Source organism: Thunnus thynnus, chromosome 8 (genome assembly GCF_963924715.1).
Source record: "Thunnus thynnus chromosome 8, fThuThy2.1, whole genome shotgun sequence".
Taxonomy (NCBI): Eukaryota; Metazoa; Chordata; class Actinopteri; order Scombriformes; family Scombridae; genus Thunnus; species Thunnus thynnus.
The window spans coordinates 32371629-32384884 of record NC_089524.1 but is presented as its reverse complement, the minus strand read 5'-3'; the positions used below and the strand labels follow the sequence as shown (position 1 = coordinate 32384884).

Below are 13256 nucleotides of genomic sequence, written 5' to 3'. Positions count from 1 at the left end.
TTGCTGGGACAAGTGTAGGTCAATATGACACACTGTGTGCAGCACTTTCCTACTGAGCCTCTCCAAGGCCAACGTGACATATGTGACACACACATTCCAGTCATCCTGCAGGGCGTCAGGTATAGATTTTCCATCGTCAGCAAGTTAATTGGATGTGTGTGGTTGAAAGATGATCACGACAGAGCGGAGAAAATTAAATGTGTGAAGTGTGTGTGTGTGTGTGTGTGTGTGTGAGAGAGAGAGGATTATTTGCATGTTTTATGTCAAAATAAAGTGCACCTCTGCACTTCATACATTAGTGATTTCTAAAATTACACACATCTTCATAATATTTCAGTTGAGAGGATTGTTAGCTCAAGGTCGCCATCTTGTGACTGTTTAGTGTAAGTATAGGTGTTAGATATGGGAACATGCTTGAACTGTGGCAGTGCTCAAATGTCAAGATTTTTTTCAGGATTTTCTATAACAACTTGTATGACTTTATTGTCCTAAAATGTTGGTTCTTCCTTTCACTGTCGATGAAGTTACCCCACAGCAGGGCTGAGAAGCAGCTAATGAAATGACAAGATAAGAAAGTTGATACAATCTGGTATACTCATTCTACTCAGAATAACTGTAGAATATTTAATGGATAGATGCAGCCATTAAAACATGTAGTCTTGAGTTTGAATATAAGTGTAAACATCACATAACATACTTACAGTATCACAATATACTGTATATACTGACCTTAAAGTTACTTAAATAGGGAATTAATGTTAGCAAAGATGAAGAGGATTGAAAAAACCAACCATGTGAATGCAGTTTTAAAGACTTCAGGATGAGTTTTTGCTAGAGGGAAGGAAAGTAAAATTTCTGTGTCATGTGTTTGTGTTTGTTGCAGGCGGGCGAGGGATAGATGGCGCCCCCATCATCACCTTCCCAGAGTACTCAGGCTTCAGTGAAGTGCCAGAGGAAGACTTCCTCAATGTAGTCACTTACCTGACCAGCATCCCCAGGTACTCACATAAACTATATTTTCATCAGTGCAGTCCTCACATAATCACACTCCTGCTCTTCTACTCACACATTCTGCTCAGTGGACATCGATGACTAAGACCTCTATTTAACCTCACAGACTCTCCCACATAACAAAATCACATTAAACATGACTTGATGTAATTTGCTGTAATGGCTTAACTTGCAGCGAGCTCAGAATATGATGATTTCTATTACATTTACACTGATGGGTGTAATTCCAGTCATATCATTGCAGCTTGACAGAAGGTACTACAACATATAAAATCAAGACTTATTGTACTACAGTGGCACAGCCAAGGGGGCCCTCAGGGCGAAAACAAGCTGCTGGCCCCCTTTTCTCCCACCCTAAGCAAATTGTACAGTTTTTCTATTGTGGATCACCACAGATACACAGTTATTTAGGAATTTGCAACATAGAAACACAAAGGTGAAATAACAAAGGTCTTAAAATTAGATTTCTACACAAGACAGAGCCTCAAGATCAGGTAATACAGACAGACACACCTTAAAGGCTCTTATCATGTCAGCTGATGTTGTGCTTTAGTGGTGCATCCATTTAAATCAGCACAAACAACACACTGTGGAGCTTCAGGGGCCCCTGGAGCTCTGGGGCCCCACAACTGTTGCCTAGTTGGCAATCTAGCATTGACCCAGTTGTTCTGGCAGACTGTCCTTGTGGTCTGTTTACCTGAGGTGATGAGAACACATCATCTATATTCTGTATATATCTCCGCTAAACGATGAGTGATCTCTGGTAGAATGAATACAAAGTATAATGAAAAACAGACCAAATCTCTAACTGACAGGCATTACGTTCCCTGTTTCCACTGAGGAAGCAGCACTATGTTCCCTAGATAGGATTGTGTTTTTATATTCAGCATGTAGCTTATACCAGTCAACTAATGTAGGCTATGCTAAAGGGTTAGCATGGAGCCACACAGAGTATACTAAATAAGACAAGATCACATTTTATTAATCCTTGAGGGGAAATTCGCTGAAGATGACAGATGAATATATTAGACTATATAGACTAAATGAAAATATGAAATATATCTGTGCAAATATATGTTTGAAACAAATGCAGGCAGCCTGATGTGTCTACTATACATGTATGAGTGTATAGTGTATGTAAGTATAAAGTGCTATAGGTAATATACTGTATGCGCACACACACACACACTATGTAGTATTGATAGGCTACAATACAATACTATGAAATATATACATTATAAACAGAAAACCATGATATACCATATAATAAAAAAAGATACAATAATGATAATAATAATTTATAATCAATCCGTTTTGTTGCAGAGTGCTGGTCTCAGTGTGCAATGTTCTGGCTTTAATTCAGTCAGCACAGCCTGTTATTATAGCATATGCTAAACTCCGCATGGATCCTAATGTTTTCTAAAGTTCTAGTCATTTACAGCCAGCCAACAGGACAATATAACAATAGCTATGTGTACAATAGTTCCTAATTTTTTTTAAACAGGCTCATTTGTGTTAGCTGTAGGGCTAAATTTAGTAAACATAACACCACTTCACTTCCTGCACTTACTGGAACATTACCACATAGAGGAGAACATATACCGGTTAAAATGCACAAGATGAATGATGTTCAGGAGCAATCACCCTCCAGTGTTAGGCTATCTGATCTGTTCACACACACACACACACACACACACACACACACACACACATACACACACGCACACACACACACGCACAAAGCAGCAGTTCTATTACAGACCCTCTCTTCCTCCCGTCTCCAGCTTGGATGCTGCCAGTATTGGCTTCATCATCATCATCGACCGACGGAAGGACAAATGGAGCTCAGTGAAGGCTTCTCTATCCAGGATTGCAGTAAGTTCTCTCAGACATCTGAACACCATGTAAATACGTTATGTTTACATCCATCATTGCAAACCAACACAATTTAAAGTGTAACCAAATTAAACAGCTATGGAAGTAAGTGCAGAACAATAGTACAGTATCCTGCAGCATGTAGCTTTAAATACAATAATTATGCATCATCTATGTGAACATGGATGTTAATGGCAGGTTTGAGTGGTCTCCAGAATGAACAGACTGGTAATAAAATTAGGCTCAATATGACTCAAAACAGATGTAACAGTTTATACTGTTTTATACCAAATGTTGTTTGAGTGAGAAAGTATTGAAGGCTGTAATCACTGAATGCTTTCTGTGTGAAAACAATGCAAACGTGTCACGGTCTGTGTGAAGAGTTTTGATGGCGCCTACTCAGTATTGAACCATGCAGATAGCCAGTCATGAAAAGCTGTAATAGATGACAACTACTGAACATCATGAATACTGCATGCGCTCATGAGGAGCTAAATATGGAAGTTTTTGATCTTAAGAAGGATTTCCAAGGCATTTGAATTTTGAAAGGTATTTTCTATTTATAATCTATATATAGTCCATGTTTTATGTGTTAATTTATTTCATTTTCATAATTTGTAACATATTATAAAGAAATACAATTTGTATTTGTTTTTTTTATCATTGGAATATTTTACAAAGATGTAGCAACGTTGACCTGAATCTATCCATAATCCCTATTTTCCCTGCAGTGTCTCGCCTTTATTTGTTTTTACTAGCTTGCTTTACACTGATGATTCTTGGAAGAAATTATATAGCCTGAATAAGATATGTTTTTTGTTATGTTTTGAGATTAATTCTTTCACCTTCCCTGTGTCCCCTCTGTCTGTGGTCCAAAGCTCAGTGTTGTAATGTCTATGTGTTTCCTCTAGAGGGCAGTCTGTGAAAAATGAAAGCCTTGTAGATTACAGACCTGGTCCACCTTTCTCTACACAAGCAACCAATGAGTCCCAGCAATTTAAAAATCCCTAGAAAATTTAGCAGGAAGTTGTTTCTTCTCTGAATGTTCCTGAGGAAATCTTCATCCAGCTGCACATTCAGAGCTAGTGTTAGTTCAGTGTATTCTTTTGTTTCGCTCTGATAGTCTGATGTAATGTGTACTGTGGGAGCTGGTAAACTTCACATAATGCAGTATGCAAACACCGTAACCTCTCCTGCTTTCCAGTGTAATAGATCAGATTCCTGATCATCACAAAACACACAAGATACACATGCAAATGTAAAAATGAGTCACTGTTGTGGGTTGTGTACATTTGCATTTGTTTTAAAACAGAAGTACATGCTGAGCTTCAGGCCCATGGTGAGTTCACTGACGGTTTATGTACTGTTTTATGACATATGACAAGCTGCTGTCATTGTGTTATCTAGGGCGCATTTCCAGGAAACCTGCAGCTGGTTTTGGTGCTGAGGCCGTCCAAGTTCTTCCAGAGAGCCATAGCAGACATCGGGATCAAACTGCACAGAGATGACTTTAAAATGAAGGTACCGGTAAGCATGCTTCACTACCAACTCAGTAAACTCTATTAGCTGCAATCACAGGGAAAAACCGTGAGAGCTTTTCAACTGGATGCATAAACAAATAAATAATAATAAACAGCTACAGATTTATTGGGTATATCTACAACATTTTAACATCACATCTTCATCAAGTATACTCAGCATGTGACCAAGAGGGTCCACCATCAATGACATCAATGTCATCAACATGTACACATTAAATATTCACATACTAAAATCTGGAATACCATTTACATTTTAATCAAATGTTCAAACAAATACAATATTCAGGGTATATATTCAATAGGTTTCCCTTTTTAGAAGCTATATTTTTCTTTCTGGCCGCTAGAGGGAGTGGCTAACCCATTTTTGCTAACTTCAGAGCTAACCTTCTTTTCTTTTCCAGCAGTTGGGGAAACAAGAGACGTGACTTTTCTTGGTCGTGAGAAGCTGCAGCATTTATTAACTGACACACTGTAGTCTGCACTGTACATTTATTGACAGATTGCCAACTTACTGCTAACCTTTTCCTCTGCTCCGCTCACAATCACCGTCACTTTTCTGACCTTCGCTCTCTCGCGTAACTACTCACTCGCTTACGCTCTGCCCTATTCCTTAAAAGGAGCTACGCTACCTGCAGTTTCCCAGGCAACGACACAGACGTTGACTCACATTTCGAAACAGCGCTGCTCAGAGGCTCCCAAACGCTATTGATTTCCAAATGAATGGGTATTTGGCGTTTTTTTTTGGCATTTAAAAAAATATTTTTTGGCCTGGCAGCGGCTCTCATTGGCCTGGCAGCCAGCCACGCCTGTACAATTATAAGGGAAGCACTGCAATTAGTATCTGTGATATGGTTTTTCCTCCCAAAAAGTTCAATTACCTTGTTAAAAATTATTTAAAAAACATTTCCTCCTTTTCCCTCATTGAATCCAGAATCTATGAATATACATTTTTTTGTTTTTCATTTCAAAAGTCACAAATCATGCCTGTAGACACACGTCTTAAGCTCAGATTTAAGATGAGCACAGAGAAACTTTCTACTTTCAGCCAATGAATTTGAACTGTCACACACATCATTCTGTACAGTGAAGCTCAAACATCCAACTGAAATAACAATAAACAAACACTTTCCCTCATCTGATAGATCTGTCTCTACCAACTCAACCTTTGCCTATTCTGGCAAAAAAAAAAACCCCAAACTTTTTCTTGCACACATGGATCAGTGAACGCAGATGTACTGTAGATAACATATACGGATCTTCTTGGTGACATGCTGGCTATTTATCTCAAAATGTCATTGCTGCTGTTCAAATCTCACTTTAGTCTGTCAGCGCCTTTTTTAAAATTAGTTCTTGCCCTATGATATAATATCGGGATGTGTAGATATAATATCGGGCTATCCCGCCATCATTAATAAGGCGATGAAGAATATGAATATGTTTCTATATGTTTTACTGTCATTTAGTGACACAAAAATGTATGTGCACATCCTGTTCATCTATAGCGACGGTTAACCTAGGTGAGAGGTGATGTGTTGTGGTTAAGCACACTAGCAGCAGCTGCACACAGCAGCAGAGCCGATTTCAGTACAACTGTAGAGCAAGTAAAAAAAAAGGTCAGCCAAAATTTGACCTTTGAATACACCACCCTTGACTCTGGAAAATGATGATTTGCATTTTTTTTCACAATTTTCTGCTATTCTTACAAAATTATTTGGAGATTAATCGAAAATAATCTTCATCCCTGATCTAGTTAACTGTTCAGTTTCATGCATAAGGGTCTACATTGTTCAAAGCCTTCTTAGCACTGCCAGGAATTTTTTTTTTTTTAAATTTTATTTATGTAGTACATGTTAGTCAGTTAGGAGTGAAATTTAAACGTATTGAGGGATAATCAGAGTCAGCTTATAAGATACTTAAATTCAAATTCCCCCCAAGTTGCTAAAACTCTCAAATTAAAAAAAGACATTGACTATAGTTTAAATATACATACATAAATATATATACAGTGCTGCTTGAAAGTTTGTGAACCTTTTAGAATTTGTTCTATTTCTGCATAAATATGACCTAATACATGATCAGATTTCCATTCAAGTCCTACAAGTAGATAAGGAGACATCAGTTAAACAAATGAGACAAAAACCTTACACTTGTTCATTTATTTATTGAGAAAAATGATCCAATTTTACATATTTGTGTGTGGCAAAAGTATGTGAACCTCTAGGATTATCAATTCATTTGAAGGGGAAATTAGAGTCAGGTGTTTCAATCAATGGGATGACAGTCAAGTGTGAGTCTGGGAGGCCCTGCCTTATTTAAAGAAGAGAAATCTGAGTCTTCACTATCAAAGTCTGAGCTTCACAAACACAGGTTTGTGGAAGTGTGTCATGGCTCAAACAAAGGAGATTTCTGAGGATCTTAGAAGAAGAGTTGTTGATGCTCACCAGGCTGGAAAGGATTACAAAACCATTTTTAAAGAGTTTGGACTCCACCAGTCGACTGTCAGGCAGATCATGTACAAATTGAAGACATCCAACACCATTGTTACCCTCTTCAGGATTGGTTGAACAACAAAAATCACACTAAGAGCAGGTGTGTAATAGTCTGGGAGGCCACAAGGGTAACGTCTAGGAAACTAAAAGTCTCTCTTGCAGTGGCTACGGTCAGTGTTCATGAGTCCACCATCAGGAGAACACTGAACATTGAACATGGCAAGGAAAAAGCCACTTCTCTCCAAAAAGAACATTGCTGCCGTCTACGGTTTGCTAATGATCACATGGATAAGCCAGAAGGTGATTGGAAAAATGTTCTGTAGATGGATGAGACCAACCATTTTTTGGCTTGAATGAGAAGCGTTATGTTTGGTGATGAGCAAACACTGCATTCCAACATAAGAACTTTATCCCATCTGTGAAACATGGTGGTGGTAGTATCATGGTTTGGGCTGCTTTCCTGCCTCTGAACCAGGACGGCTTGCAATCATTGAAGGAGCTGTGAGTTCTGAGTTGTACCAGCAAATTCTACAGGAAAATGTCAAGGAATCTGTCTGTGAACTGAAGCTCAACAGAAAGTGGGTCATGCAGTAAGACAACGACACTAAACGCACAAGTCATTCTACCAAAGAGTGGTTAGAGCAGAAGAAAGATAATATTTGGAATGGCCAAGTCAAAGTCCTGACCTTAATCCTATAGAAATACTGTGGAAGGACCTGAAGCAGGCAGTTCATGCGAAGAAGCCCACCAACATGCCAGAGTTGAGACTGTTCTGTAAGGAGGACTGGGCTGAAATTCCTCCAAGCTGATGTGCACAGCTGATAAACAGTTACTGCTGCAAAATTGAGTCACACCAGTTACTGAAAGCCAGGATTCACATACTTTTGCCTCCCACAAGTATGTAAGATTGGGAAACTGTCCTCTATAAATAAATGAAAAAGATGGAAAAATTATTTTTTTTGTCTCATTTGTTTATTTGAGTTCACTTTATCTATTATTTAGGACTTGTGTAAATATCTGATCATGTTTTAGGTCACATTTATGCAGAAATACAGAAAATTCTAAAGGGTTCACAAACTTTCAAGCAGCACTGTGCGTGTGTATATATATTTATGTGTGTGTGTGTGTGTGTGTGTGTGTGTGTGTGTGTGGTAATTGTAGATAAATTCCACTGAAGAAGCTACATTTCCTCTAAATCTCTTGATGAGTTGATTATGAAGAGCAACAAACCAGAACGCCTTTTTCACACTGTGTTGTGGTTTTAGTGCACTTGAGCAGTTTCATTTTCACAGACCATGCGTAGGGGGGATGTTAGAGTTAGAGTTAGACAGCGTTAGGGGCTGGGTGCTTGTTAGTGTGGGCCAACCAAATACATTTTACATAGCTTCAAAACCAATAGATCCTACACCTCCCTATATGCAACTCACTATGTAATGTCCACATCTTTCAAATCCATCCTGCTAGTTTGTATCCCAAGCTTTCTAATACAAATGTTTTGCTGGTTGTTTTCTCGGACTTTGGAAGACATTATACAACTGTTTTCAAAGTTTTGAAGGACTTCCAATGGCAATGAATCTGAACTTGATGAGATGTTTCACTGATATAAGGATAGTTTTCAACTAAATGAACGTCAAATTCAAGAGCACTCATGAAGTTTTGGATGTGTTTGCAGATTGTGATGCTGAACTCTCTGTCTGACCTGCACGGTTACGTGGATAAAGGGCAGCTGACCCGAGAGCTAGGAGGAAGCCTGGAATACTGTCACAGTCAGTGGATACACCACCGAACTGTGAGTAAACATATAGAACTCAATACTGTATACCTTAACCAGAATACTAGTTATTTGGCTTGTTGAAATGGTGAATTTTCTTCCTTTCAGTCCTCACTTTCCAGCCTGTACATCAAACTTTCTCAGTCTTTATAGAAGCCCAAAATGTAACAGTTGTGGAAAAATCACAGGTTTGACTTTACAGTGGCTGTATGGACAGTTACTTTTCCGGAGTCTTTGCGGAGTCACATGTGTGTGTGGATGTTCTTCCCTAGGCCATAGAGAACTTTGCCATGACAGTGAAAACCACCGCCCAGATGTTACAGAAGTTTGGGACAGACCTCGCAGAGACGGAGCTGCCCAATGACGTCCAGTGCACCAAAGACCTGCTCGTCGCACACACAGACAAACACACCAACCTCAAGGTGATGACAACACACATACTGTAGATTCCCAGTTGGAATTAAAAAGAAGCAGATTTGTGACTGTGAGGCTTCTGTTTCCTGAGTACCTAGAGATTCACGTTAAACAAGTGTCAACATGCCTGAAGAACACAAGTTCATGGAAGATTGTCAAATTGTTAATTTTACCTATTAGTGCCCGGTCACAGCAGAGTAGCACAGAAAGATTTATTGCAAAATTGGTGGTGATGTAGCGACTTCTTGCAGGTCATGCACTGGCTTACAGCTGGTTGTGATTAGTTTTGTTTGTGGCAAAAGTCCAATTTGGACTCTCTGGTTCCCTCAAAGGTTAGCACTGTCATGACGGTTCACCAAAGATGAATTTTGGGAAAGTACAGAACCAATTTACTTCAACTGCACAAGCAGAAAACAAGTGCTGATCCCAGTAAAGATAAAGATTCACTCACAAAGAACCCATTTCCACCTTTTATTATCTTTATAGGGAAAAATACATGTTAATGGAGGTGTAAATGCACACAGAATTCACTGAAATTAGAATATGATTGGTGTAAATGCAATGCAAGGAGAAATACGTAGAGCCCACACAGCACAGCAGCATCACTTTGGGCCACTACAATATTCACTGCAGCCTGCTAGTCCCTCTTTGAGTAATCATGTTCTTACCCCCTCTTCACACATATAAACTGAAAGAAGCAACTCTCTCTTGCCCCTAATGACCTTGAAGTTTATAGGTGTGTTACACTCTCATGACCTTGAAGTTTGCAGTTGTGCTACATAGCATACCCTCTCTTGTTGCAGCTTGGCTGGTGCTCGATGACACAGTTTCGTTTGTTTCTGGAGTTATGTGCTTAAATGCATCCTCTCTCATATATAAAACTGGTAGCTCATTATAGATATATCATAGACAATCAGGAAGCTATTGACATGACAATCAGCTTTTCCTCTGGTTATGAGTATCTTTATGCACTGCAAGTTTGAGCAGGAAAAAACATTTTTTATTCTGAGGGAATCAATGTAGTTGTCTCTAAGTTGTTGCTCCCCTGTGTCAGAGGACATTTGTTTAAAGTTGCACCTTTCTCAACTTCCTTAAATGTTTTTTGAGGTTTATTTCACAGTGAATGGCCTCCTGTACATGTCTCTGATGTGTGAGTCTGTATGTGTGAACAGGAGGTTCTAGTATAATATTAGTAATGTTAGTTGCTACAATGCAAAGCTATAGAAAAGTAGTCTTTTTTTTACCTGAGATGCACCGTGTTTGTGTTTTGATGTTAATGTTTTTTCCAATGTTTCTGTGTCTCTAAACCAGGATGAACTGAAGCTAGCTTTGAAGCAGGGCACCACCTTGTTAGGCTGTATCAAGGAGCAGGCAGCCAAGTCAGAGAGCCACAAACTCAACCCAGATGAGATGGAGAACCAAACCACTGTGGAAAGGTGAAAAGTTTACTTCTATCTAATGTAATGCAGTCATATAGTATCTCCTAGCATGTATGTAATGAAGTTCCTGTTGTGTGTTTCAGGCTCCTGGCTCAGCTGGATGAGACAGAAAACGCCTTTGAACAGTTCTGGTGTAAACACCATCTAAAACTGGAACAGTGCCTGCAGCTACGCCACTTTGAACAGGACTTCAGAGAGGTAGATCTGTAGATCTGTCTGTCTCACTGTCTGACTGGCTGCCTCTGGCTTGCAACCGTTGGATCTGGCCTGTGTCTCCTCTTCATACAGCTTCTAAAGACTTCCGCTTTAAAATCATACAATGAAAATCATGAGTGGCTGAGTCAGTTTGGAAGTTGTGCGTTCTGAGTTAGGTTTCTTAATTAGTCATGTTTTAGTGACCCTGTGTCAAATTTTGTGACTGGGATAATTTGAGATTAATCAGTGGTGACACTATTTGTCCTAAAATATTCTTAAGTGAAGTGAGTCCTATCACTACAATGTGATGATGAGAGAGTAATGTAATTAATTTCTCTGTCTTTTCTTTGTCTCTGCCCCCTCCTTGGTTCTTCAGGTCAAAGTGTCTCTAGACAGTCTGATGGAAAGTCTAACGAGCCTATCAGATATCGGGGACTGCGTTGCCAGAGTTGAACACCTGCTACAGGAACTGAAAGCTTTGGAGGAGAAGGCTCAGGTAAGTCAACAACACACACTCCATATATAGCCCCTAATAATGGAGAGAAATTAGTCTGAATAAGGTCGACAAATGAATGTCACTTGAACTACAAATAAAAAGATTTACAAATATGTATTAGTTTATGGGTAATTTACGGTGTTCACAAATGCATTGTCCAGTCCACAAACAAATACCAAACAGAAAAACAAATGTATGTAACAAATATAAAACAATTGTACAAATGAATACATCACAACTTAAATTAATGTCAGTATTTTACATACAGTATATTTATTTGTTTGTTTGTTTGTTTGACTGGGACAGAGCACTTTAATGGACATCAGTATAAAACATGAGATGTAAACATGCCAGAGTTAGCAAGAATGCTAATTTACCTCTGTAGTCACTCAGCAGGAGAGTCTTAAAGGAGGGATATGTAGGGCACTCCCTTATTGCCAGTGGTAGGCCATTCCAATATTTACTTCCCTTTACTGACAGCACAGTTTGTCCAAATGTGTATTCAACTTCAAGTTCATAGATCTGATAAAAATTACTTTGGAAAAAGCTTCCTGTGCATATAAATATCTAAAATGTTTGTGAAGTTGTTTTGCATTTATTTACAGATTGTTAAATGTGTGTGCACGGATCGCAAGACATATGAGGACTGGGTTACATTAGTATGTGGCGTTCTGAGACTCTTTTCATGCTCTCGGATCCACAAATGTATGCTGCTTTTAAGTGCTGGTGGAAATCTCAGATGTCTGGCTTTTCAGCACATTCATGTGTAATTTCAAAATGGGAAAGACATTTTTCCAAAAAGATTAAATAGCTCATCATCTTATGATTAGACAATAATTTAATGGAGTATTTTTACATGGAATATCCCAGTGTCATGTGGCTTTAACTTTAGTTACTTCAAATTCACTGACTCTACTGTTTAAGTCACGTCCATAGACGAGAGGGTCCGTCTGCTGTGAGGGCATTGATTGGCAGTTTGCTCGCCTACTGCTCTCCACAGCTCCTGGACCCACACTGAGGTGGACTTTCAGAGCCTCTGTTTAGAGATCTGGTATTATGGCCCTTTTTGACTCATTTTTATAAATAAAGAGTCCATAATTATAATTATAATATAATAATACATACATCATTATATGTAGTACCAGTTGAAAGTTTGTACACACCTTCCCATTCCCTTGAATGAGAAAGTGTGTCCAGACTTTTGACTGGTACTGTACATGCAGACAAAAAGACTAATACATAGTGTTATCTTGTGACCTGTATCTGTGACTGAATGTGAGTAGAGTGAAAAATGGATTTAGGAGGTGTCCAGGGTCATGTGATATGGTGAGTGCTGTGTGAGTGATGGCTCTGTTACTGAGATCTGAGAGGTTAAGTTAGGTCTAAAGTGTTAGAACTGTATAGAGGAGTATGACGAGAGGATACTGGTGAACACTTTGAGACAGCATCCATGGTGTTGGTCACCAAAAGTGACTGAAGTAGTTGTGTGAAGAGTAAAAAAGAGATCAATTCAGCGCACACCTAGCCACTCGATGCATAAAGTGTGTGTGATTATCCGATTATCTTCCTCAGAAAGTCACAAAAATTGTCAAACGCAGCTCCCCACGTTTCCACTGTTGGGGGTCTCAGAAGCAGTTTGACCATCCGACAAGCACTACCTTTAAAGCATACGGAGACCTTTACTGGTGGTTGTTGCTTCTTCTTTGTCCCTCAGTTTAGTTCACCCCGTTTACCCACATTCTTTGACCTAATTTGGATTTTCTGGTCCCAGTAAACAGCCAAGATGGTAGGATGCGATAAACTCAAATCTACACTTCAAACGGTCTCTACTCACAATCCTGTGTGGTGACATCACAGATGCTATCTTCATGTTTTCCCATTGTGGTGTGGTCCGGTGTGTTCCTTATCCATATGTTAACACACAAGACCGTACTGACTTCATTATTACATTCCATATTCTATACAAAATACATAAACACACTGATGTAAAATATCCAGATAAACTGGCTTATATCTTTATTTCCT

The 13256-nt window shown here is 39.0% G+C and overlaps 1 protein-coding gene across 5 annotated transcripts in view; it reads left to right on the top strand.

Annotated features, from left to right (window-relative positions):
• The window catches only part of mcf2l2 (MCF.2 cell line derived transforming sequence-like 2), a 154014-nt gene that overhangs the window by 48015 nt on the left and 92743 nt on the right, over nucleotides 1–13256 (top strand). For 4 of the 5 annotated variants that reach the window (XM_067597970.1, XM_067597969.1, XM_067597968.1 and 1 more), the window contains exons 3-10: nucleotides 884–998; nucleotides 2796–2886; nucleotides 4294–4413; nucleotides 8589–8705; nucleotides 8960–9109; nucleotides 10413–10537; nucleotides 10624–10738; nucleotides 11112–11231. In XM_067597970.1, coding sequence (XP_067454071.1) covers nucleotides 884–998; nucleotides 2796–2886; nucleotides 4294–4413; nucleotides 8589–8705; nucleotides 8960–9109; nucleotides 10413–10537; nucleotides 10624–10738; nucleotides 11112–11231 — 953 coding nt within the window. The remainder of the gene's footprint in view (nucleotides 1–883; nucleotides 999–2795; nucleotides 2887–4293; nucleotides 4414–8588; nucleotides 8706–8959; nucleotides 9110–10412; nucleotides 10538–10623; nucleotides 10739–11111; nucleotides 11232–13256) is intronic. The other variant, XM_067597966.1, reaches the window with a different exon arrangement.